A 24,884-nucleotide genomic window follows, 5' to 3' on the forward strand; every position below is an offset into this window, starting at 1 on the left:
CATTAGCTGGCATTTATAGAAAATTTATTGGCTGTGGTTTATCCAGGTAAAATTTTTCCCAGTGGTGCACGTTTCTCTCATGCCTTCCTTCTGCATTATGGCAGGCTACAAGACATACCGCCAGCAGCCTGTCCGTGAGCAAGAGATGTCAGCGAGCTGAGGTGGCCCAGATGTTGTGCCTCACAAAGCAGCGCCATATATTTGATACGGGCAAAGCTGCTGCGACCTACCGAGGGTAAAAAGTTCATGTGCGCCCTAAAGTAATTTATGGCCGGGGCACTTCATACCTCCGTTGTTCCGCTGCCGTGGTGTTTGCAGGTCCCAGCCGGGGTCAGGGCTGCGCGGTGGCAGGCGCTGGGCGAGCAGGATCGGTCGCCGGTGCCCGCAGAGCGCTCAGCCCGGTGGCGTCTCCTCGCGAGGAGAAGGCGTGCCGTGCCTCGGTGAGGCGCGGCGGCGGGACCCGCGCCGCGGGTGCCCTACCGAGAGGGACTCTGCCTTCCTGAAAAACAGGTTGTCCTTGTGCTGACAGCAAATATTTGCTGTGGGGTGGGCTGGAGCTGCATTTCTTCCAGCAGCATCCCACCTTCCCCAGCCCTGCGCCCCGCTCGCCGCTGGTGGGAAGTGCCTATAAATAGTTAACGCTGTTATCTAATTCCTGGCCGGGCGCCAGCGGCTGGCATCGCTTGGCTGACAGCACGCCTGAAAGGCCCTGCACACTGTACCGCGCTTGAAGGTAAAGCTGCTGTTGGTTTAAGCGGGAATTAAACAATTACCACGTCTTAGTTCTCCCCACCTTCGGTGGATTGACTCTATAAATTGTCAGCCTGTTGACATTTTAATGTGAATTATGTCATATGGTATCCCCTTTGATTTCAACATGCCTCAGTTTGTAAATACACGAGCCTCTCAAAGGGTTGTGGTTAGCGTACACGCAGGAGGCCTCGGGGTTTTTGGTGGGGAAGGAGTGCAGCGCCTGTCTCTCTCAGCAGCGAGCGTGCCTGGCACGGCAGCTCGCAGCTCCGCGGCCGCGGCTCGGGGCTCCCGCGTCTGGCGGGGCTCCCCGTGTGCTGCGGCTCTGGGCAGCCCGGAGGCGCCCCGGCGCGGGCTCGCCGGCCGCGTGGCGTCCCGGCGCATCCTCCGGCCGCCCTCGGTCTGGGGTCCCTCTGCTTCCCTGCCCCTCTGCGGGGTGAGAGCTGCCCCTGCCTGCAAGGGGTGAGGGGCTTCTCCACTCCCCGTTGCCGGCATTGCCGGGGCGGCGCTGGCGCTAGCCTGAGCTCGTGCTGGCAGTTGCTGTCGGGGTGCGGATCGGCTCCTCGGCCAGGAGTGAGAAAGGGAGTGCTGGTAGGGGAGGAGCTGCATGGTCATGCCAAAAACTTTTTGGGAGGTGGATTTAGCTAAAAGTGGTCAGAACAGTGAAGGGGGTGGTAGGAAGAGGCACGAAGGGCTTGCTTGGGTGGGTGAGGAGGCTAAGACAGGTTCACATCAAATACCCGCGTGGCGCAGGGCTGTGGATGACGGCTCGCGCTGTGGCAAAGCCTCTGGGTCACGCTCCAGGCAGGCTGGTCCTGTGCCCTTGTCTGGGTTCCTGCTGGGTCTCCTTGCAGCCCTGTCCCCGTCTGGCTGTCCTGCAGCCCGTGCTGCAGAGGAAACCCTAATTCAGCAGGTCCCGACTCTTTGGATCAGCCGTCCTTTTCATTTTTGAAACTGGCTCAAAGGGTTGTGGTCGTCACGTATGTGCCAGAGGGAGGAGGATCCTTAGGCAGGGTAAGCAGAGGAGTGAAGAAGAGCTGGAAGCTCTCTTGGGATGCCTAATGCCTTCCTCCCCTCAGGTATGACTTGCATCCTCTTCAGCAGAAAGCCTGAGGGTGTCCGGGTCTGAGAACTGCAGGTTTACTTTGTGACACCCACACTGTTCCTGGGGCAGGTTTGTAGCTCTGGGGGTGTCGTTGCATACAGGTATGTCACCTCAGGACCATGCTTGTACTTCTGTGGGTGGTTGCGGAGTGCACCTGCTGGTGGTACCTGCTGGTGAACCCTGGACGGATGCCCTAGGAGGAGGCATGGAGGAGGACAGTACTCCTGAATGGTTTTGGCTCTTGACCACCAGCTGCGTTGCTAGCGATGGAGCAGATGCTGATGCGTGTGCTCCGCTAGAAGTCCCTTGGAGAAGACCGGCTGTCCCAGAGCTGGGTCTTGAGCATGCTTTGACCATAGGTGGGAGAGATTAGAGACTTTGGAGTCCTGTAGATGGTGTTTTCATGCCGTAGGGTCTGTGTTACAGTTTCTGTCCACCTGTGGTTGTTTCCCGTAGTCCCACAAAGTAGGAACCTTGCTTTTATTGTTTTCTCACCTCCTTGGTTTTGACTTACCTGGGTTTTCTGGTGTATGCGCTGCATTGCCCAGACCCGTTAAAATGTCTAACTCTGGGCTGGGCAAGTGGATTAGCCAGACGTGAAACCTGCATACTGGCCTCTTGATAGCATACACTAACCCCAAGCAAGTATCCTTGCAAAGAAGTTAATCCCACGCAGTCACAGAAATGAGAATCTTAGTGCTCCTGGAGTAAATGGAGTTATACATGCAATTTCATAAATAGGATTTAGAAATCTGTCATCTCTTCACAGTTCTGTGCCGTGAGTGGACACTGCTCCCAAAAAAGATTTTGCTGCTTCCATTTTATTTCTGAATTGCAGTCAGTAAGTACTCTTAATGCTGATTAGTGCTGCCTTCGTAGTATTTATCATTTACCCTCTGTATGTCTCTACAGACTTTACATTGTGGATTGCAGATCCAGAATTGCTAAACCCAATAAACACCGTGCCTGGCTTTTCCCAGGAGTTTCTGTACCTGTACACGGCAAATAGAAGCGGATGCAGACACACTTGAACAAAGGGAGCACCAAAGAGCAGAGGCATTTATCATCTCAGGTTTTATTCTGTTTGCTTCAGTGTAGTTCTGCAAGCTCCATATTCTCCATTTTTGTAGCTCATCTTGGAGGGAATAGCTGCAACTATTCATTGCAATTCAGAGCAATTCTGGTCTCCTGCAGATCCCTCTACAGGAGCGTACTACAACTGAATTAGGTTTCAGGATACACACAGGAAATTTTACACAGAAGTTGCCATCAGTGTTACAGCTGCACCCAAAGAAAGCACCACGTGAACTCGGGAAGGTAGACCTTCACGTTCAGTGGGAACCTAAACAGGTCCAGGCACTGGACCCCCTCCCCACAGTCTGTGCCCAGTGCTGTGTGAGCCATGGGCTAAGTAGCAAAATGATTTTCTGGGGGGAGACAGCGGGCAGTTCTCCTTTGTTTTTTTTAAAAACCAGGAGGGACCATTACGGTCTGACCATAAGAGAAGCTGTGGTATCTTACGTTGTACTTTGAACTATGTCTCAAACTTCTGCTTTCAGTTATAAATGTCATATTAGAAAGCCCTAGGTAAGGGATAACTTGCTGTATCCTGTTGTTTGAAGAGCTAACTACTGCCCTGGTTGAAAATGCACCATTTCATGTCTGCGTTTATATAGCTTCAGGTTGTAAGCAGTGGATTTTGCTTTGGCTTTTCCTAAAGATAAAAGAAACCTATACTCTGGGAAGTTTCATGTGCAGGTGCTTGCCAAACATCATCATATTAGTTGCTTAATTTCCCATGGATGAGGTAAAAAGATTGAACTGAAATGTCATTTTCAGGCGTATCGGCTCTACCCTGTACCGAGGCCATAAAACTAGGAATGATGCATAAAACTGTGTTGTTCATCAAACTGGAGACCCAGGTTTTCAGTGTGTTAGGGTCCACTGCGCCCCTGGGCTGTGCTAGTCTGGAAGCCATGCCTGTGTGTTTCCCAGTTGCCTCAGTAATGCTTTAATCAGGATGCACACCTCAGAGTTAAACACAACATGTGCCCATACCATTTTAATGTCAAATAAGCCGTTGCACCTTATCTTTACACTGGCTGGGAGTTTTCTTGGTGTCTTTTCACGTTACCATGAAACTGATAAAGAAAAAGAATGGGGGAAGGAAAAACTGTCATGGGGATTTCTAATAATTTGAAGGAAACTTTGGGCTGTTTTATATTTATCATCAAGACTGGAGCATATTGGCTAGTTAAAGGGTTTTATCTGGAAAGTCAGTTTATTTTCAGAGCTGCACAAAGCTGTTTTGTCCTTTGGACAAATCCCCAGCCGGTGCGCAGGGGCTGCAGTCGGTGGGGTGGGAGGATGGGGCAGAAGAGCAAGTGGGATGCCCTGACCCTGAGCCCACGTCCCCAGTTCCTGCTCTCCTCGCATGCCTTGACATCTTTCCTTGGGCATGAGTTGCGTCGGAATGAAGACTGGCAGCTAGGGAAGGGGCAGCGGGTATCTCGGGCTGTCTCTTTTGTTCCAGGGTCACTTCTCCGTTTGCGTGGCACCAAGTCGGTTGTACCAACAGTGCTGCCAGATCTGTCAGCATCCCCTGGCTGCTCCCCAGCTCTGGACAGCCGTGCCAGCTCTTATTTTCGTGGCAGTGAAATGCAAGTTGTTTAGTTTCTGCCCTTCTGATAAGGACGACGTCTTGTGTGGGTGTCAGCTCATGATGATGGAATAAAAAGCAGATGATCTACTGCTGGTGCTTTACTGACCTTTTCCACTGAGAGGCTTGGAGAAATCTGCGACAGGGATGGGAGGCTTTCAGGGTGTCTTAGGGCGGGTTTGCACTTACCGTACCAGTGTCTGTTGGGATTATGGAGAAACATTGCCTCTATTCCTGGCAGTCCTGCAAGCTAAAAGCCTGTTCTGGATGAAGTTTGAGCGGCAAACCCAATCCATTCATAGACTGCAAACTGCTTGGAGGACACGTGTGTGATACAAGAGCCAAACACTTCTGCCGTAAATTGTTACGGGTCATTGACGTGTCCTTTCTGGTGGAAGCCAGGCCCGAGGACGTGTGCTAGGAACCATTGCCTGTTCAGGGACTGAGGAGGTCTTCCTCTGCAGTTTGGAAGAGGCTGTAGTTGAAGGCTTCTCACCAAGAACTTGGTGGCTTTGCTCACAGAGTAGTTGCTCAATGGTGTGGGGCATGGAGCAATTGCCTGAATTTATATACGCGGTTCTTCAGAAACATTAGTGTCCATTCGGTTCGTGGAAGCCCTCACAACCATCTTAATTGTAGAAAACATCAGGCTTCAGGTTGCCTTAATTCAGCCCTTTGTGTGCAGGCTTTATTATAGTTTTTAATTATAAATATTTCCATACATGTTTTTCCAGTAGGATTCTTGCCCCATTCTGTGAATGAGTAATTATTCTGTTTCTTTTTATCTTCTTCTTTCATTACATAGCCCCAGGCTTTGTCTAATACAATCCAAAGCTTCCACTGAATGAAGAATTATTTATTTTCTCATGGGCATTTCTTTGGTGCTCTGTGTTCTGTTTGTGTGTTTCACAGACACTTAATGAACCTGCCTTCACAGCACTCGTCTGGAATCAGATGGTGCTCCTGTCCTTGTGTTGTGGGTGTACTGCAGCACAGCGACTGCATCAAAGGTTGTAGTCTTGGCTGCCCAGCTTGGTGCCCAGCCCTGCAGTCTACACCTCTGGAGAGGGCTGCTCTACGGGGAGGCCTTCGCTGGCTTAGTCTCGCTCTACCATTTTTCATTCCACCTTCAAGACTCGGCTCTCTTGGAATATCATGTATTTCCTCTTTCCGCTGCCGTTCTCTGTCGTACTAATTCACTGCCCCTTCCTTTGGTTCTCCCTCCTCCCGTTCACGCGCTCTTGAAAATCCTTGTGTCACCTGCGCCTTCCTTCTGCCACAGCTACGCCACCGCTGCAGCCGCCGTCCCGCTTTCCTTTTGTTGCAGCAGCTCTCAACGTGCCGCAGAGCGCGGGCGGTGCCTTGTCTGTGTCCCGGGCTGACCCTGTAAGCTCAGCTCCCTACGGCGATGAAGAGAAGGCTGATACTGTGTGGGATGCTGGAGAAGGGAGCAGAGCAGAGGCAGGTGATGATGCTGATGACCTCCCTGCTGAGGAGGTACCACCGCGCACCACAGCAGGTGGAGCTTTGGAAGGGCTGGCGGCTTCGTGTCTAGGGGTATGCGTTTCTGTGTTGTAGGGGTGCTGTGGCGAGGCAGGAGGACAGAGTTCGGACTTCTGTTGGCCAAGGTTGCGCAGAATCCTCTAGTTGATTGGAACAAATGGAAATCATTTCTCACAAGTGTTTCTCTGTGAGGACTGTGGACGAAGGATGAGCTTGGTCTGTTGTTCCTAAACGCATCCTTGTTGGCTTCTGTGAGGGGATGTTTTGTCATCCATCTCTTCGATATTTATATTCTTCGATTTATGGAGAGGATTAAAAAAATTGTCTTGTGTATTGTTGTTGTTATTGTATGGTTATCTGTTGGGACTCGATGTGGTACATTGCTGTAGGAAGTTATAAAGAAGCTATATGAAAACAAGGAAATCTTCAGTCTATCATAGCGCTTGTGACTTCTCTAGAGATAGATGAAACAATAAATACTGGGCGAGGGAAGTTAATCTGTGCCTGTAGTATTTTATTAAATAACGTGAACTCAGTGTGGTTGTCTGTGGCTGGTTCAATTTCCCACGTGGTTTCATGGAGCGTTATTACAATGGTCCCTTGCTGCGCGCGCGTCCGCGGGAGCGCGGCGCGCCGCCCGTGGGCGAAGGGACCCTCCCGTCCCGCCTGCCCCGCAGCGCCTCTGCAAGGACCTCGCTTCCTCGGTGTTCCTCGAGCTCGCTGCACGGCTCGTAGCTGCAGCCGTGGGAGCGCCCGGAGCCAAGGCAGACGTGAGGGACTGGTGAGGGACGGCTGGGTGGGCCCCCAGCCTCTTGGCGGTCCCTCTGCATGCCGAGAGCCGGCCGCCCTCAGCAAAGGGGAGCCCCTTCTCATCAGGGCCGCGTCCCTCTTTGCAGGGGCTTCCTCGTGCCGCTGCCCAGCGCGCGGGCGCCTCTCACCTTCGGGCCGTGGTGAGGAGCACGGTGGGTGCAAAACTGTCCTCAACCTTTTCCTTCAGAAAGTGATGGGTTTTTTTTCCAAAAGGCTTAACATGGAGAAAAATTTACCGTTTAATTTAAATTCTTATAGCAGGCTCCACATGTACAGAGAGGGTTTTGCATAGTTGTTTTAAGTCTGAGCTGGCATTAACAACACCAGACCAAGTGTGTGTTACGTGCTGTGCCTTCGAACAGCCTCCTCGGAGATCCCTCGCAGCGTAACATATGGATCATTCCTATCGCTGCTGGAGGAAATAATACATCACCCGTACGGGTAGTCCCGGTCTTGTTCTGTGTTACGGAAAGCCTTTGTCAATCACTCAACAGCCATATAATTACAATATGGACAACAGATTTCTATCCTGCAGACTTTTCAGGTTCCTCCAGCCCTTTTTACTATATAATTTGCCTTTATCCAGTGCTTTTCCGCATTCACAGGCTGCTCTAGTTCACCTGCGTGTTCACAGCTTAACAACTCACGCTGAATTTACTATTTTCAAGTTTATGTAGAAAATATGTTGAAAAAGAAAAATGACTAGGTAGTGGGATCGTTGAGCCTGCTTTTGGTTACTGTCTTGCCTTCGTGTTCAGCTGTTCTTCTCCCCTTTCTTTTCCTAATGCTGGGAAAGATAAGGCTCCCTGAATTCCTCGGCTCTCGGCTGTCCCCAGTACTGAGGAAGGAGCGGACTGGAAGGCCTGACCTCCTCCTCAGTGACGTTGCTGAGACGTGGCAGAAATTTTCTTGCTGTTCTTATAACTTCATCCTGTTGCTGTCTGTACAGTACTTTGCAGGCACTGCTTTTAAAAACAAAGTACAGCTTTTCTGTTGTATTTCGCCAGGGATGACAGCATCCATGGAAAATATGAAGTGACAAAACCGTACATTTTTGTGAGGAGCAAAATGTCATCAATTCTTGTCTGGTTAACCCCACCATTGCCAAACCACTGTGCTGCTCTGCAGAAACTGCTATGGAAACTCGGCTCGTGGTTCGCATCCCTCCCGTCCCTCATTTGTAACAGGAGAGTACACTTCACGCGAGGTTTCCTGGGCTCACGCTTGTCAGAGGCGCGCGGTGAGTAGCGGGAGGTGTCCGTGCAGGCTCGCATTGCTGTCGTGGGTCCTGCGGCAGGAGCCGTGGCCGGAGCAGGAGCACGCAGGGTTGAGGGCAGCACTTTTCACAACTGCTGATAGGAAATGTGCTCTCAGCTGTGCTTTGGTTTTATTGCTATAATTAGCAAGACCAATACAGACACTCCCCTGCTCGTCCCCACGTATAGCAGTGCTTACACCTGTGCCTCCCTGGGAGAGCTGTGAAGACTCCAGGGATCTGGAAAATTCTCGAAAGTTGCGGTTGCCCAAGAGTAGATCTGTTGTGACTGCAGCTCTCGCAATGCAGTGGAGGGAGAAACAGAAGTTTCACAGCTGTAGGAGCAGCCCCGGCACAGCGAGACCTTTCCCTTTTCTCCCTTTCTTGGCTGCTTAGCTGTCTCCGCTCAGCGAGCGTGTTAGTGTCCAGCCGTACGACGGGATCCCCGTGTGCGACTAGAACTAAATAATACCGGTGGAGAATGGCATCTCCGACCGCTGCCTTACCTCCCTTCGTACCTCCTCCCTCCCTCGGGGAGGTTTCCAGCTGGCGTGCCGTGGTGCTGCCTCTGGCTGTTGGTGCCGCTCCTGGCATGGAAGGGGGTGGCCGGCACGGGCTTTACCACGGACTTTGTTCTTCCTCAAGCGTATCGGAGGAATCGTAGTGATGCTCTTACGCTTTCAGTGGTCCCACGCAGATTTCCATCTTTAGGGATCTCTTCTAACGCATGATTAATTAGTACTTTGAGGTCTGTTGCATAATTAAAAAGAGGGTGGGGGTGTGAATAAACCTTTCTTGGCTGTTGTTTTCTGTTAATCTCTGTCATTTTTTGCCCACTGACCCTGGGGGACCGTGAATATGTGGGGATGCTGCTCATCACAGTCTGCATAAACAATGTCCTCGTTAAGAGCTGATCGGCTTAGCAAGGCCCCATGAAGAAGTTAGCTGCCAGAGCCGAGCAGAAGCTGGGACTGTTGCCTCCCTGTGGGCTTTAGCCCCTCCTCATTAAGCAGGTCCGGGCTATTGATTGGGAGCTTGTGTTTGGAAGAGTCTTACTTACTCCATGCATTATCTTGACAGATTGATCAGACCTGATTGAGAACCTCTTAAAGGAACGAACAGCTGTAATGGGAAAGTTGGACTCTGTCATCCGTTAGGATGATTCTGGGAGCGAGAAGAACGAGGCTGACATCTTGGAGCAATTGTATTTACAATTAACATGGCTGAAAACGATTGCCTCTATTGATCCCCCCTTCCTGCAATTACAGCCCCATTGTTTACATTCCAGCACTTCGGTTATAAAAAGGAAATTCAATAATTATTGCATTATTTAAAGTTAAAGTGCCACAGAGTTTGCTGGCTACGCTTGCTGGTTGATTTAACGTTCAGTAAAATCCATGCTGAGCTCTCCATCTTTAGGCTGAGCAATATTTGGCTTTTAATGAGACTTCAAGGGCTGGTGGAGCAAACCCGGTTTGCTGGGTGGCTGTTGGGGTCGTTTATGGGGGAACCCAAAAGCGTTTCAGCACGGCAAGCGCCAGCCTCGTGGCCAGGAGGGAGAGCGCTTGTGGCCCGTAGCCCCTGCCGGGGTGGCACCCCGTGGGGGTCGGCTCCTTTCCTGTGCTGCGAGGGCCGGCAGCTGCTGCTTGGCGCTGCTGAGAATTTTTGTGCCTCGTGCGTTATTGCTGACCTTTTCCCAGGTGCGGCAGGTCTCTGCTCAGCTGCCCTGTGTGTTGCTGCTGGGCTCCTTTTTGAGGGAAGCCCTCGGTCTTGCTTCCTCCGCGCTTTGCGGCGTCGCGGCTGGGGGCTCGTGGCGCGATGGTCGGGGGCTCTGTGCAGCTGCGCGCGGATCTGCTCGGCGGCCCCGCGCCTACCTGCGTAGGGCTGGCAGTGCCTGCGTCAGCCCCGTCCCGGTACTGGGGGTGTCCGCTTAGCGCCAGGCAGGGCTGGAGGGCACGGAAAATACAGACTCAGAAGGGGGCGTGGAGGGCCTGGCCGTTAACTGGGGCTGTTGGTGCTGTTCTGGAAGCCTCTCTGTGGGACTCAGGGACCTGCATCAAGTGTCTCAGCCTCTTTGGCAGGAGAGAGCACAACATTTCCAGCCTTTGGGAAAGGAAAATAAAGATCAGAAACGAAAAAGTAAATCAAAATTCAGATTCGTTGTGCAAAGTCTCCTTGTCCTTGTCTCGTGGTGGTGTTTTGAAGGGCTTGGGGTGGCACTGAGGAAGCTTTAGCTGGAGGTGGGGGGAGTGATGCTCATCATTAGGCTGTTCGAGTTACCACAGGCTAAACTGCAAAGTCTCGTGGGCATGTGAGCCTGAACTCCACAGTCCGCAAGCTGCACGAAGGAGCCGTTACGCAAGGAGCCGGAGGGGCTGGAAGGAGGGAACGGTTTTGTAACGCTACTTCTTCAGAAGCTGTAAACAATCGCAGGACGTTGGTGGAATACGGAAGAGTGTAAGTTCATCTTTTGAACCTGCTGTATGGAGAATCAATTTTTTCCCCCTTTCAGAACATCTGGGCTGGGGGCGGTGGCTGTGAGCGCAGCAGCCCTTTCCAACACGTAGCCAGCATGTGTTCTCGCTGCGTGCCGCGTCCGCCCCGCGTCGCCGTCAGCTCCAGGAAATTCCAGCCGGGGCTGCAGGTGTGAAAGGAGAGCAAGATGGATGGGCCGGCGCTGACTTTTATGGAGTACTTGGAACAGAGCGGGATCAGACAGCTGCATCCACATGACTTTCATTAAAAATTCAGATTCTTCTCTTCCAGGATTGTGTGATTTATCTCATGCAGCAGATCAGAGGCACATGGGGGCCAAGAGACACTTAGGAGGCTTCTGAGGTCTGCCGCAGGGTCTGGTCCCTTTCCCTGGCGACCTCCAGCCTCCCCCCAGCTCTGGTGGAAGGGTCGCATCTCGTTTAGCTCCCCGGGAGCGCGTTGTCACAGTCACAGGCACGGTTCTTGCTGGCATGTGAAGTGTTTCCTTCCAAGCCTGTTACTTATTACCCGTGTCTGACTTCACCCTGAGGAAGAGTCAATCCCTGGGCATCCTTCTGTGCTGAGGATGTGCTCATAGTGCTGGCGTGCCTCCAGCACCTCCTCCCGAACACGGGAGTGTGTGCTGGTGTTGGCTTTCACCGTAACCTTGCGTGGTTCAAAATCTTGCATAGCCTCTGCGGTGCTCCCCTGGTTCTCTGTGCCACCGTGGGCTTAACAGGGGTCCCGCTGTCTCGGGGTCTCGTCACTGGTGCTGGTCAGCCGTAGGTGCTCGCAAGAAGAGTGGTACAAGCCTGCAGTGGTGCTCCTTCCATGGCTTTTGTAACCCTCCGGCAGTTTTTTGGCTCCTTCTACTCAGCTGCATCTGTTAATTCTTTTAAATCGCTAATAATTTTACCCATTCTAACAGAGCAGGCGCCGTGCTGAGTCCAGTGGCAGGAAGAATGTTACATGTGGAAAAAAACCTCCTCCAAAGACTGAAAACTTTTTCTTAAAGAAGCTCTAGCTGCGTGACCTCTGATTTTGTGGCAGGATTGTCCCGTAACGTGAGAGCCAGCTGGAGAAAGAGATCAAAAGTGATTTGGAAGCGGTTTCTCCAGACTGCTTATCAATTACCCGTATAAGCGAAAAGGATGTTTGTGTAAACAAGGGGCCGGTGGGCTCGCTTTGGCTGTCCCCACTAGCGCTCTTGCACAGAGCTCAGATCACTTCTTGCAGGGTCCGGGTCACTGTTGCGCTGGTGATCCCGTTAGCTGGTGGCGAAGGAGGGTTTTCTTTTTGTTAGTGCTGGTTCTCTGTTTGCTGCGTAGAGTTCATGAGATTATTCTCCCCCTTTGGGTTTTGGCCCCCAGGCCTGGTACTGCACCTGCTTTTCCTACCTAGAGGCACCTTGGTTTGTGCAGAAGCCCTTGCGCACCGGAGAGGGTGCAGGAGAGCAGAGACCGCTTGTCGCTGGGGGCGGTTATGGAGTTTCTTTCTTCAGCTTGTTGTCATGTTGAGGTCTGCAGAAGAAGGGGTCCATCCCCAAGCCCGTAGAGAGCTTTCTCACATGCTCTACTGCTTTTTGTACCATCGAGACATCCTGAGGGTGGAGGTGGGATCTCACCACTTGCGGAGGTGGTTGGTCTTACTCTTGCAGACCAAGGGCTTGTGAGATTCCCACTGTTGTCGGTGGGTCCGTCCTGAGCAGCTTTTAGGGCCCTCCAAAGGGGAAGCTTTATACAAGATGAAGTTAACATTGCACAAAAATTGGGCCTTTTTTTCTAATGAATAATAAACGTCACAAGCATGAGGTAATTCAAAGTGGTGATCGCGCCTCCCTAGTGAGCCGGGGTTGCAGTTCAGTGTCCCCCAGAACAGTATCTGACCCACTAAACAGAGCAAACAGGGTTTGGAAAATAACATTGTGCCTTCTGGCGACAGAGCGCTACGGGGAGGATTATCTGTTCATGTTACCGTAGGGATCGGGCTCTTCACACACCGGCTGTAATAAACTTCATACAGAAGAGGTTTTTGAGCAGATATAGATTTAACGTCTTTTAAAATCTAAAAGATGTACAGAAGTTTTTAGACATGAGATTAAGTGGTGAACATTAACCGCGGTAACACCTATAAAGGGATTCAGCGGGAGAGTTCATTAGTAGTGTGATAGCAGCAACATGGATCCTCAGTCCTGGCTGCAAGAGTCTCATCTGCGAAGAGCGTAGTGTGAGTGCGTGGCGTGGGGGTGAGGAGGACTGCCTGCAGTCAGGTAGATTAATGCGTTTGTCACGTTGAATTCCATGATTATTGAAAAATACTGTGGGTGAGGCAGTGTTGGATGGGGAAAAGATAGATGGTAAAATAAACAGCGCGGGGTACGTGAAGGATGGAGAGAAAGGAAGGAGAGAAAAGAACTGAACATAGCGTCATTCCTTACTGTGCTTAAAACTTAGATTTCCACAGTCATACACTGTGAACATTTATTATGCTGTTATTTATTAGAAGAAAACCATTCCAAGCCAGGCGTTAGAGAGCAAGGGCTGCAAAGTCAGTCCGTCAGTGCAGCGTGGGTCAGCTCGTCCCAGCACGGGCGTGCTCGCTTGGGCGGGCACAGGCGCCGGCGTGCGCCCGCAGCCGCTGTACCCCCGTCTCCTGCCCGCGCGCAGGCGCCCCCCTCGCCCCCCTCTCCCGCTCGGGGGCCGGCGGCTGTGCGCGGGTCGCTGCCTGCTGGCCCCCGGTGCTCTGCAGCGCGTGCAAGTGACAGTTCTTCTCTTGCTTATTCAAACTGTCTTCGTGTTCGCACCCTCCCAAAGTGCCGACTTCTTCGAGCCAAACCCAGGAAGGTTTGGCGATACTCCCTAAACCGGCCCAAAAGGCTCATCGGGTGGTCCTGAGGGACAGGGCTGGACCCGTCCTGGCTGCTGGCGCGAGCGCGGCTGCCCGGCGAGTGCAGTTTGGTACGGTGTCACCCCAGAATAGTGTTTTCCTTGTCCGAAGCTAACGGAGAGGCTCCGGGAGCAGCCGGGGCTGGGCTGGCGGCGCCCGCTCTGTGGGGCTGGGCTGGCGGCACAGCAGCAGCTCTCCCCGAGGGCTGTTCCCTGGCCCGGGAGGTTCGTTTGCGTCACGCTCCGGTGCGGCTGTGCCCGGGGGAGACCGCCCTGGGGCTCACGGGGCCGAGCCGCAGTGGACGGCTCTGGCTGTTGAGATGGAATTACGGCCCCTGCAGTGTTTGCAGCGGGTGAGGGACCGGTGTTCCGTAGGGAAGGTCAGTGCTGAAGGTCGGGGGCGGGCAGCGCGGGGGTCGCAGCAAATGGAGGAGATGAGGCCTCTGAGCAGGATCCTCCTGCGCTAATCACTGTGCCGCAGAGCGGGAGCACAGCTTTGCCCAGAGGCCCGAGCGCTTCCCGAATGGAAGACAGGCCGGATTTGGTTTGATTTGTGCGTAGGAATAGGTGTCGTGAGCGGCACGGTGTTGTGCTGCGGTTAGCGTACGTACAGGAACAGCCCGTGTCCCCCTGGGAAGCTCTACTCATGAGCCGTATGGTTTCCATCAGAGCGTTCCTCTGTCTGTTTCTGATTTAAAGTGGAGCTTTGACTAAACCTGATCAATATTTTGCATGCCATGCGTGAAGAACCAGATGTTGGAAGTTTCCTATCGTTGAGAAGGGAGGGGGCGAGCACCCCCCATGACTTGCGGAGATCAATGTTCTCTGACAGAACTTGGTTAGTTTTCCTAGGAACAATATATTCCTTTGATTTTCAACTTGATTTGTCTTCTAACGAGGCTCTGGTTTAATACTTTGAATTTGTTTTCTGTGATACGGATAAATTCTCACAAGGGGAAAACTTAACAGTATGATGGACAATAACTACACTTGTCCAGTGTTTCATCACTTCCAGCAACTCACAGCTAGTACTTGCTCGTCCGTGATGTTGTCTTATTCTGGCCGGCTCCTTTCCTCCGTTGGAAGACTGACATGAATGAGAGGTAGGCGTGCGGTGTCGCGCCGTGTCCGGGGTGGACTTGGTGGTGTTGACACCCTCAGGCCTTGACTCCTCCAGCACGACACGCAGGAGGAGCTGACCCAAGCACAAGGGATGTTTGAACACGCATGGAGCGGAAGCAAAAGAGGAGCAGAAAATAAGACGTGTTTATTAAACTGTTCAAAACAAATGTTTTCCTAAAATCCCCGTTTAAATGAGAGCAGTACAGGCTGCGCCTCTGGTTCCCACAGAGACCATGCCCTTAATATTTCCTTGAACCCGTGACCAGATTTTTCTCTAATTGCTCACTAGGGGTTTCCTCTGCCGTCTCGCAGAAGCTGCTGCTGAGCCTGTTGGCACTTTCTGAGCTTGAACCCGGTGTTTGCAGGACGGGGGCTTCCCCGGTGCGCCTCTCGCCCGACAGGAGAAGGGGCTCACCGAGCGCCTCCTGGAGCCAGGCCCCCCGCCTGCAGACGGGGCGGCAGGGAGGCTTTATCGCGGGGCTCACACCTGAGCAGGGCAGAGCAAGGCTGGCTAAGCCGGGCCGTGCGAGCCAGGCGCGTGGCGCTTGAGACTGGCTTGCTAACCTTAGCTTTTTATGTCTTAAGCCATTTCTCTTTTTCTGGCTCAGGAAGAGGGTAATGCTTTTAAACAATAGAAATGAGAGTAAGAAGTTCTTATGAGGGAAAACAGCAAAAAAATCTTTTGAGGGCACCAGTGGGATTAGTGCCCTAGTGGATTCTTCAAATATTACAGTGAATTTAATTAAATACATTGTGATCCCAAAAGAGGCTAGTCTAATTAGCCAGATCTAGAATACATTTATTCTCTTCCCTCGCCCTTCCAATCAGAAGCCTCAGCATCAGCTCCTATCCTATTTTTAATCATTCCTAGACTCAGAGGGCTCTCCTTCCTCCGTGTTAGCGAAGCACACAGCACCGGGTAATATGTGTCTTTAATCTTATCTTAGCTGTAACTGAGATAATACACGTCAGAATTTTTACCAGAAAGACCTGGCTGCACGTAGGCAATATTTTTGATTGACAAACCTTGAGATCGCATCCAAATCACCTTAGTTTTGTTATGTGCCTTGGGTGTGGCGTGGCGAGGAAGGACTTTCCTGAGAGGACCCAGAAGACAAAAAGAGGTCTTGAGGTTGGGTGGTAGGAGCTGGCACGGATTATCGCTTAGCTGAAATGTAGGTGGGTGGTGGAAACGTCAAATGTCCTTCACTGAGGAGTTTTCCGTGTCATTGGACTTCGGTATTCATTTTTGCTCTACCTGTGATAAGCCCCTGCTGTGGGGACTGGGGAGGTTACTGTGAGCTCTCAGCCCTGCCGCTGCCCAGGCTGAACGGAGAGCGGCCGTGCCGTGGCAGCTGACGTGGCTCTAAGCAGTGAATTCTCCCCTCTGGTTTTATGAACTAATTGTCGCATCTTTGGGATCCATGACATAAAATAGCTCTTCGTTTCCCTAGCGGCATGGACCTCTGTGCCAGACGATTGATAGATTTTGTCAAATAATCAAGGTATAATACTCTCAAATTAGCTATATTGGTGCCGATAGCACAGCTTCAGAGGGCGACAAGATTTTTTTTTTCCAAGTGCTAACCTCTTGCGGTGATACCCAGCTGCATGTTCACCGTTGGCTTTTCAGTCTGGATCGCTGTCAGGGCCGTCTTCCAGGCCAGGCTGCTGCTCTCCTCCAGGTCCGAGGCAGTCAAACCTAGATGCCAGGGAACAGAGCGCTGGATGATGAATAGGATGGCGCACGCTCCGCGCTCCGCTTCCATACGCCGTTTCCAGGACCTCTCGATCTAATGGGTTCATTGTGTTCTCGGATTGCTTTGGTTTTATTCTTCTTAGTTTTCAATAAGAATTTATCAAATTTAATTTTATCTGTTTGACATGAAGTTGGATCCCCTCCCAGGATAAGCTTTAAATACGAAAGAATTAGCCATGCACAGGTCGTGAATAGTTGTTGATGTTGGATCTGCTGTTTTCTTTCGCTGAAGGAGATGATTTTGCCCATCTCGATTTTTGCTTCTGTGCTCATTTCAGTGTGTTATGTTTTCCTTGCGTCTAAGCAGGAGAGTGCACGGTGCCTTGAGAATAAACAGGCTTGATCTTACCGTGTCTTTGTCAAAATGTGGTTTCTTACTTAACTCCCGGGCGGCTTTTAGCAATTTACAGTGGACTAACCCAGGGAGACTGGAGACGATACAGGAAATTCACATCTCTCTACTTTGTTCTTCACAGCACCTTCAGCATCACGAGAGCGGGGTTGAGGGTGAAAGCTGCTATTATCACTGTGTCCTCTGCACCTACTCCACCAAGGCCAAGCTGAACCTCATCCAGCACGTGCGCTCCATGAAGCACCAGCGGAGTGAAAGCCTCCGTAAGCTGCAGCGCCTCCAGAAAGGGCTCCCTGAAGAAGAGGAAGACCTGGGACAGATCTTCACCATCCGCAAGTGTCCAGCTGCCGAGGCCGGTGAGTGCTGCCTCCCTTGCATGAACAGGGTCGGGCTCTTGGCTCCTCTGCGTCACAGGATCTGACTAGCGGCGTCAGACCCTCCGTGCAGTTTTGCGTCCAGTTTCGTGACTTGCTTCTTTCTCTTCCCTGCTGTGGGGATGCCGCTTATCGCTTAACCACTAGTACGTTCTGGGAGCGCCGGCTGCCCCGAGGTAGGACAAGACCTCTGTTGTACCTGCAGCGTCCAGCATAGCTCTGCCTCACGGGGCTCGTGGGTGCTGGCTCTGGAGCAGCAAATGCTTACGCGCGTGCTTCGTTTTGTACTTGTAAGTGGCCCTCTCTGTGCCAGTGGGGCTGAACGCAAGTTTGACGCTCAGAAGTGTGTATGTTTGTTCCAGGTAGTGCCTTAAACTGTGGAATACTGTGTGAGCGTCTAACGATGCCATCACATTTGGAGTGTACTCTGCTTTTTGTAGATATTTTGCAATGCGTCAAGTGATGTCCTGAGTGCCAGTGCAAACCGGTCCCTGCTTCTTCATTGATTTCCAGTATTTCGGCCTCGTCAGATCGTGAGGAGGAGCTGGTTGAGAGGGGTGGGCAGGAGAAGGGGCAAGTCTTTGTCTGCTTTCCATGTCTCCTCTTGACAAGGTGGATAAAGCGAAGGGCTCGCATGGAGCATTTGCTCATACAGAAAGGCCAGATAATAGGAAAGGGATTGAAGCTGTGAGTCTAGCGAGAGAAAACATGCATCAAAGGGGACAGTTAGGCTGGGTGAAACAAAAATTGCATTTTGGTTAATCATTTAAAGGGTTAAGAAGTTTTTTCTGTTAGGAAAAAACAAGATCTCATTAAGTCCTCTTCGAGAGGAGGAGAGCCTGCCCACGTCATCTGGTACATGTGCTGTCAGGGATGTGAGGATGCTGGAGCTGGGGGATGCCAGCGAGAGCCTTCACAACCCTCATCTTGGCTTCAGCCAGGACGTTCCTCCATGGCTGCTGTTGAAAAGACTAAATCGTACAGAAAAGTGCTCAGAGGAACTGGCATTCTGCAATTAATGCACATAGAGACAAGGAAAGTGATCTTAGCTTAAGAGCGTTGAGAAAGGAAAAGCAGCACCAGCTGGAGGATACATGTGGGTCTTAGAAATGTCCCTTGAATTAAGACCGGGTTTGTGTTGCTGTTAGGCATGTTAGCAGCAAGGATCTGAAATACTGGCGGAACACCCGAAAAGTAAAAGAGGAGATTTATTCATTAAGAGTTAAATTCAGTCTCGTGGAAAAAAGTGACCGCTCTGTGAACTTGGCAGCCCAGTGGAGTCGAGGGCATGGAATATGCTTTCCCAAAGGTCACGGTGACAGTGAAAGCGTGCTGTAGCTGCCGCACCATCCCGCAGGGGACAGCAGCTCTTACAGCCGTTCCGCTTCTCTGCGATGCTGTGCTGGAGAAAAACATTCAGGTTTCCAAAGGATGTGTTGACCAGCTGGCTTCTGAGTTTCCGTAAAAGCAAAAAGAACAGAGAGGAGAAACCATCTGTGCCCTTTTGTGATATATAGAACAATCTCAGAAATCTTTGTTTACTTTAGAAATTTTTGTTTACTTTGTCTTTTATTTTAGAAGAAGCCATCTTTCCTTGTACGTCCGCCAGGATTATGATGGTGCAGGTACTGAGAGTGCAGAAGTTGACTAGCTGAGAGGGAAAAGGATTTGTTGACCATTTTAAAAAATGTAATTTTTTTTAACTAAAAGACTTGACAAGTCACCAAAAGGAAATCTCCGTTTTAAAGTATTTTACTTTTTCAAATGGCTGGAAATCATTTCCTTTCAGCTTGTTGGCCCCTCAACAAAAACTGACAGCAAACAAAGCACCAAGAATTTATCATATTTTATTTCAAAGATTAAAAATACAAGTAAGAATAAGACTCTAGAATGAAAAGGAGGGGAACTTCTGATCTGTTTTGCAGGTTGCTTTGACCTGAGATGCTTCATGTCAAACACTCCCCCAGCCCATCGCTGAGCGAGGCTGCCAGGGACGCCTCGCCGGTGCGCTGGCGGCCACAGGCACGAGGCACTGGTCCGGTCTCCCCGCGGTGACGGGAGCTGGATTTGGGTGGGAAGCTGCCGTACCCCCGTGCGGGAGAACGGGGGCTTTCGTCTCCCGTTTATTCTGATGCCGTTACGGTATCAGGATGTCAGCTGGCGTGTAAGCGGGGCGGCCCCTGGCCCCAGGCCAGCGCCTGCGCTGAGCTCCGGGCTGGGCTCAGGACGTATCCTGAGGGACGGCGAGTTGGGATGCCGCGAGCCGGAGCTGGGCAGCCCCGGCGGATGCCGGGGGGTGCCCGGGCTGGTGCCCCCGCTCCCGGGCGTCAGGGCGGGCTGGGGCACCAGCCGGCATGCAGGGCTGTCCTCGTGGCGGGCAAGGGCAGCCCCTCGCAGGGCGCCACGGTCATTCGTTTCCCAGCTTTGGTTTATTCAGTGTAATTTCTTCATGTGTAAAAAGATCTGCCTTGAACAGGCAGGTCCTTCCCTTTTTCTGTGACGTTTAAACTTCCAGTGTTATCAAATGTTGCTGTTATTTATTATTTAGCTGGCTGTTGTTATTCCTCTGTAGTTTTGGGTGTCAGACGTGTAGCAGGGATACGCACGTACCTAGGCTTAAGTTCATGCTTCTGATGCGTATGTTTTTTCTTGGTTTTGAACTTTGCTGCTGTGTGTGGCTGCCAGAGCGGGTCAGGAGAGCCGTGCGCGCTGCTCGGTGAGGTTTCGCCGACGGTCCCTGCCAGCACGGTGCTGCCAGCCCGGGCAGCGCTCTTCCTCCGTGGCAGGCCTGCGCGTGGGGTTTGCAGAGCACTCTCTGCATTTCTTCCTCCTGTATAATACGACGTCTTCTCTGCTGTAACCCCGTTTGGTTTTTACTGTATTTTTCTGAGGGCGAGGTGGCCTTTCCTCACTGCCTTTTGCTGAGGGCCTCTGGTGACAACGGATAACACAAGAAAGTCTTCCCTGTGCTTCAAACACCTTGAGCAGAAAGTGCTTTTCTGATCTGTGACATGTCTCTGTCAGGGGGCCCGAAGGGATAGTGACTTCTCTGCTGTTTGTTCTGATGCTGCTGTTACTCCCTGGTAATCATCGCTGTGATTCCCTCTCCCCTTCTAGTTAATTTCATTTGTTTTGCATTTGGTTTCCCTACAAATACACCCTCGGCTTGCATTTTTTTCCAAAGTGAGTCCCCTTTTGTCATCACTGCTCTTTCTGAGGACTCTTAAAACATTTCAGTCCTCGCAGCTTTTTCTACCTTCTGCAAAACTCCTCCCTAGGAGGGTGGCCCAGCCCTGGCTGCGCAGGGAGGGTGTGGGGTCCCTGTCCTGGGAGATGCTCGAAACCTGATGGGCAAGGGCAAGGATGAGGCCCTGAGCGGGACCTTGACTAGCGCCTGTCTTGTCTCCCTGTAGAACTGCACGTGCTCAGGGCAGGGCTGAGCTGGCAGAAAACCATTCCCTTCTTGTGCTGGTCTGTTTTCTTGCTGGTCTGGCTGGCCAGCTGCTGGTTTGCCTCAGCAGGAGGGTGAAACATCATACCTCTCCTTGCTCTTTGGTCTGGTGTGCTGTGGCCAAGAGCAAACTGGCATGAGGGATCACATTGTAAGGGGTCCCGAGTTTCCAGGGGATGGTGGGGTCCAGCCGGCTGCTGCTGCTTCCAGAGCAGACCCCTGGGCCAGCCGTGACCCAAGGTGACGGGCCAGCACACGGCAGCCACGGTTGCTTCTGCTGCTGCTGGAGACCTTCGTGGCTCTGCTAGAAATGCTGAAAGATCCTTTGTCACCTTTTTCTTTCCCTAACTTCATCCAGTTTGTGCCAATCTCCTCACCCACAGCTTTATATAAAACTGCTGCTTGCAGTTTTATGTTACAGAAAGGTAGCTCAGCCCTCATACCGTAGCCTGGCGTTGAGCGGGACCGCGCAGACCGGGTGAGCGGAGGTGCCCTGTTCCCCTTCCCGCGCCGTCCTGTTTGCTCTGCGGCAGAGAGCAGGTGCCGGGGTTAAACGCCGTGCCTGCCTGTGTACGTGCACTCGCTGCTGTGTGCAAGCATGTGGCGAAAAGCATTGCTGTCTCTGGGGCAGCGCGTAGATATTTGCTTGTGTAGATGCATCTCAATCTGTTGGAAGAGAGTGTCTGATCATACCTTAATTAGTCCTCTAACAATCTACAAAGGTCAGTGCCAATTGCCTGTTCATTTACATTTGTAATCGTGACGGTTCTTGATTGCACATTAGTTGCAACTCATTCCCTCCCGCCCCGCAGAAAACACATGCCGCAGCCTAAGCAACAGCCTTGTAGACACAAGGACCTTTGTCTCTGCTTGTGCCAGCAGCACAGCCTTCACTGAAACTTTTGTGTCTTTTATGGAAGAGAGTTTTAGAAGCTGCACTCCACTTCCAGTAAAGGGATGATGAAGTCGTTGGCAGAGAAATTATATGGACATCAGGCAAGAAATCCAATCCTCCTTGAACTGGATAATTAAAGACAATTAAACTTTTCTGCTTGCTCTGAGAAGTGTGCTAATTATGCAGGAGACAGGGAAGTGGGCCCAGGCTGGACGTTTGGCTGTTTTGTTGATAAGAAAGAATAGAGCTTTGGGGGTGGGGGTTTATCTTCCTCTGTGGGGTATTTTTGGACACCTATTGCTGTCCTATCTGGGCTGCTGCTGCTGCAGATGTCAGCCCCTTGCTGCAGAAGCATCTGTATAGCGTTATCCATAAGCTAATTGATTTTTAATGATGGGGGTTTAGAGGTGAAAAAAAACCAAACCCATAATAAAAACCAAAACGTTCTCAAGATGTAGGGATGGATGCACTTATGACTCATTAGATAATTATAGAAATAAGAGTGAAACAAACTGCACCAAATTTTCATCCTGGCTTTGAAAGCGTTTCCTTCTAGAGGGGATCGAGTACAGGCAGCCCGTTTTATAACTCCGTCAGCGTGCATGGAGTCGCGGCTCCGGAGCGGGACTGCTGCTTTGCCCCAGCGCGTGTTGCACAGGGACCTGCGCAGCCCCTGCTCGCCCTGTTGCATCGCTCTTCGCACGCCATCCGCACGGGTGTGGATGTGTTACGGCCCCAGCTGCTGAGCCTGTTTCTCTTCAGGCAAGTGGTGTTCATAATTAATCTGTTTCCAACCTTACCTGTTTCTCCTGACTCCTCCTGTTTTCCATCTCCGCCTGCTCTCCCGTTCTGCAGCCGTCCTCCCATGGGAGGAGCAGAGGGGTTTCCCCCACCCTTCCCACTGTGTAGGACAGAAGTCCATCAGGTGTCCATCAGGTGTCCGCGTTCCTCACCTGCACCAGAGTCCTGGGCGTCCCTGGCTTGGGGCTGCTGCTTCGCGCAGCTGCGTGGGTCAGGGGCTGCTGCACTCCTCGCGTCAGAAAGTCCTGTTGCTTGCGCTAAGCTTGGCCCGCGCCGCGGTCCCTCAGGCAGAAGCACTTCGTGCTTGGGCTCCGCAGGAGAATGACTAGATCCAGAAGGGTCAGGTGGAGCTGAGGCAAAAGACCACCTAGAGCTTTATGATGCCCAGGAGCTTTATTTTGATCATCCTCTCCAGGAGTCCTGAATTCGTTGACATCCTTGAAGGGAGACAGAGGTTTTAGCAGACGTAAACGCACGGCCAGTTTGCGTGGCCAAGGAGTTGTGTCGGTACGAGCAAGCTGCGCGGTGCCCCGTGGCTGGAGCGGAGGTTCTGGCCCTCGGGCACAAGAGCTGAGCCTGAGACCACCCCGCGTTGTCCAAGGAGGGAGCAGAGCAAGGAAAAGGTGTGCGCCTTTCTCCTCCTTTTCCAAGGCAGTTTGAGTACTGCAGTCTGGAGATAATCTGTGGGGCTGTTGAGAATGCTTTTGAAAAAAAAACAAGAGCAAAAAATGTGGCAAGTGAGCCCAAAAAAGTCAAATGTGTTGATCTTTAGAGTTGTGCTGGAGGCCATTACAGAGCTTTGTGGGATGAATAAGATGACTTGTGGAAAAGTCATGTAATATTTAGTGGGAAATGCTGACCATTTCTCAACTCTGTGAGTCATACTATAGACTATTTTACAAAGCTTTGTATCCTGACTGTGAAAATCTGTAGGAAGGTTAAAAATAAAGTAAAATAATATCTTCTATCCAGTGCGGCTCTAGAATGTTTTTCTTAGCACCATGTACTTCTGGAGAACCTCTTTGTCCTTCTGGAGATGGGAGTGTACCCCTGAGACCAGGCTAAGCCAGCCAGAGATACCGCTCGTAGTTTTTGAAGCATTATTTTGCTGGACACGTACCGCAAGGGGATGCCACGGTCTCCCCGCTGCACCGCAGAGAACCCGTCCCCTGTGGTGGACATACTCTTTCAGCAATGCCGCTAACCTCTGCCAGATCCTTAGCAGCCATCTTCCGCCAGCACACAAAGTCATTGTTGGGGCCCTCGCGTGTGAGGAGTGAGGGCAGGCTCTCTGGAAGCCGTTGCTAAACTCGGTCAAGCGCAGTCAAAAGCCCTTTTGTTTGGGCAGGAAAGGGGCTGGAGCGGGTGTCAGCAGGAGGACCGCTGCCTGCCCGCCTTCCTGTGCCCGGCCTTGCTGGAGCATCCGTGCTGCTCACTCTGCCAGCAAACGGTGAGGGACCACCCGCTCTCCCCGCTCCAGACAGGTTGATTGTAATTACTCAGAGGAATGCTTTTACTGTAAAGCTCTGTTCTGGGAACCCCTTGAAAGCTGCCGGCTCCCCGTGCTCCCTGGGAGGAGGGCATACCCTGCGGCTCCCGCTTTTCCCCTCTCTCTGTCCCCCGGGCAGAGGCGGATGCACTGTCTATCCACATCTTGTGTTTCGGTATTCGACCTGTTGAAGGGTTGCAAACCATAGACTGAAACCAGGATGTGAATTTTTAATGAAACCAAGTATGTAAACAGAACTGAGGTATAGCTGGAGCGGTTGCCAGATGAGAAAACCCCATGTGGTTCAAAAATAGTAGTTACCAAGCTCCGCTTGGCTCTGCCTGTGGTGCTTGCAGACAGCTGGATGCACATATGGTGCTCGCACCTCTGTTTTCACTCTGAGTCATATGAAACACTTTGCTAATGTTCCTCTTTCTTAAAAGCAGTTTTGTAGCCGCACCAGGGATGCGAAGGCATCGCCGTCAGGAGAGGTGATGGTAAATGGGAACGGAAGCAAGTTCCCACGTGATGGGGAGCAGATTTGTTCATGAAACACTCCGGATGTGGTTTGCAGTGCGAAAAGGTTTCTCTTGAGCAGAAGGGAGGCTTGCTGTCAGCCACGTTTGTCAGTTTAAATTTGTGACTTGGAAGTCCCGCAGTGTGCATTATCTTCTCCCCAGAGGTGGAGGCGTTGCTTTCTGAATGCCCCTCTCTCCAGCCCAGGCTCTCCAGTTCCTCCCTTCCCTTGGTGGCCGTGCCCTAGACCTAGGCACTGTGATCAGGCCGACTGTAAAATGAAGTGAAACGACTGGTGGAGAAAGGGGAAGGGGGTCTTCCACAGAGATCTCCTGTGAGGGGATCCGTCCGGTTGTTTTCCCACCTTGAAGAGTGGGTAGCCATGCAAGGCATTTCTCATGCACAGTCATCAAGCATGGACTAATTATTAGTACAATCTGTTACAACTGGGGCATGAGACCCGCCTTTGGAGTGGGTTTTTCGTCATGGCAGGCTCTGTACTTCCAGTGGAACTTTGAGACTTTTGAAATGAAAACGGGTAATGCCAAATGGTATTTCTCCCTGCTCGAAATAACTCAAATTTATTAAGACCTGATGTCCTCCACTTGTCTCAATTAAAGAAAATGTGGTCATTGCTAATGCTGGAGAAACATGCATGTTGCTGTCCTACATCTGATAGAGGT

The 24,884-nt window shown here is 51.6% G+C and overlaps 1 protein-coding gene across 5 annotated transcripts in view; it reads left to right on the forward strand.

The window, feature by feature from the left end:
* ZFHX3 (zinc finger homeobox 3) overlaps positions 1-24,884 on the forward strand; it is a 534,089-nt gene that overhangs the window by 439,817 nt on the left and 69,388 nt on the right. For all 5 annotated transcript variants that reach the window (XM_064459844.1, XM_064459847.1, XM_064459843.1 and 2 more), the window contains one exon: positions 16,800-17,031. In XM_064459844.1, coding sequence (XP_064315914.1) covers positions 16,800-17,031 — 232 coding nt within the window. The remainder of the gene's footprint in view (positions 1-16,799; positions 17,032-24,884) is intronic.

The sequence above is a fragment of the Phalacrocorax carbo genome, chromosome 8 (assembly GCF_963921805.1).
Source record: "Phalacrocorax carbo chromosome 8, bPhaCar2.1, whole genome shotgun sequence".
NCBI classification, from domain to species: domain Eukaryota; kingdom Metazoa; phylum Chordata; class Aves; order Suliformes; family Phalacrocoracidae; genus Phalacrocorax; species Phalacrocorax carbo.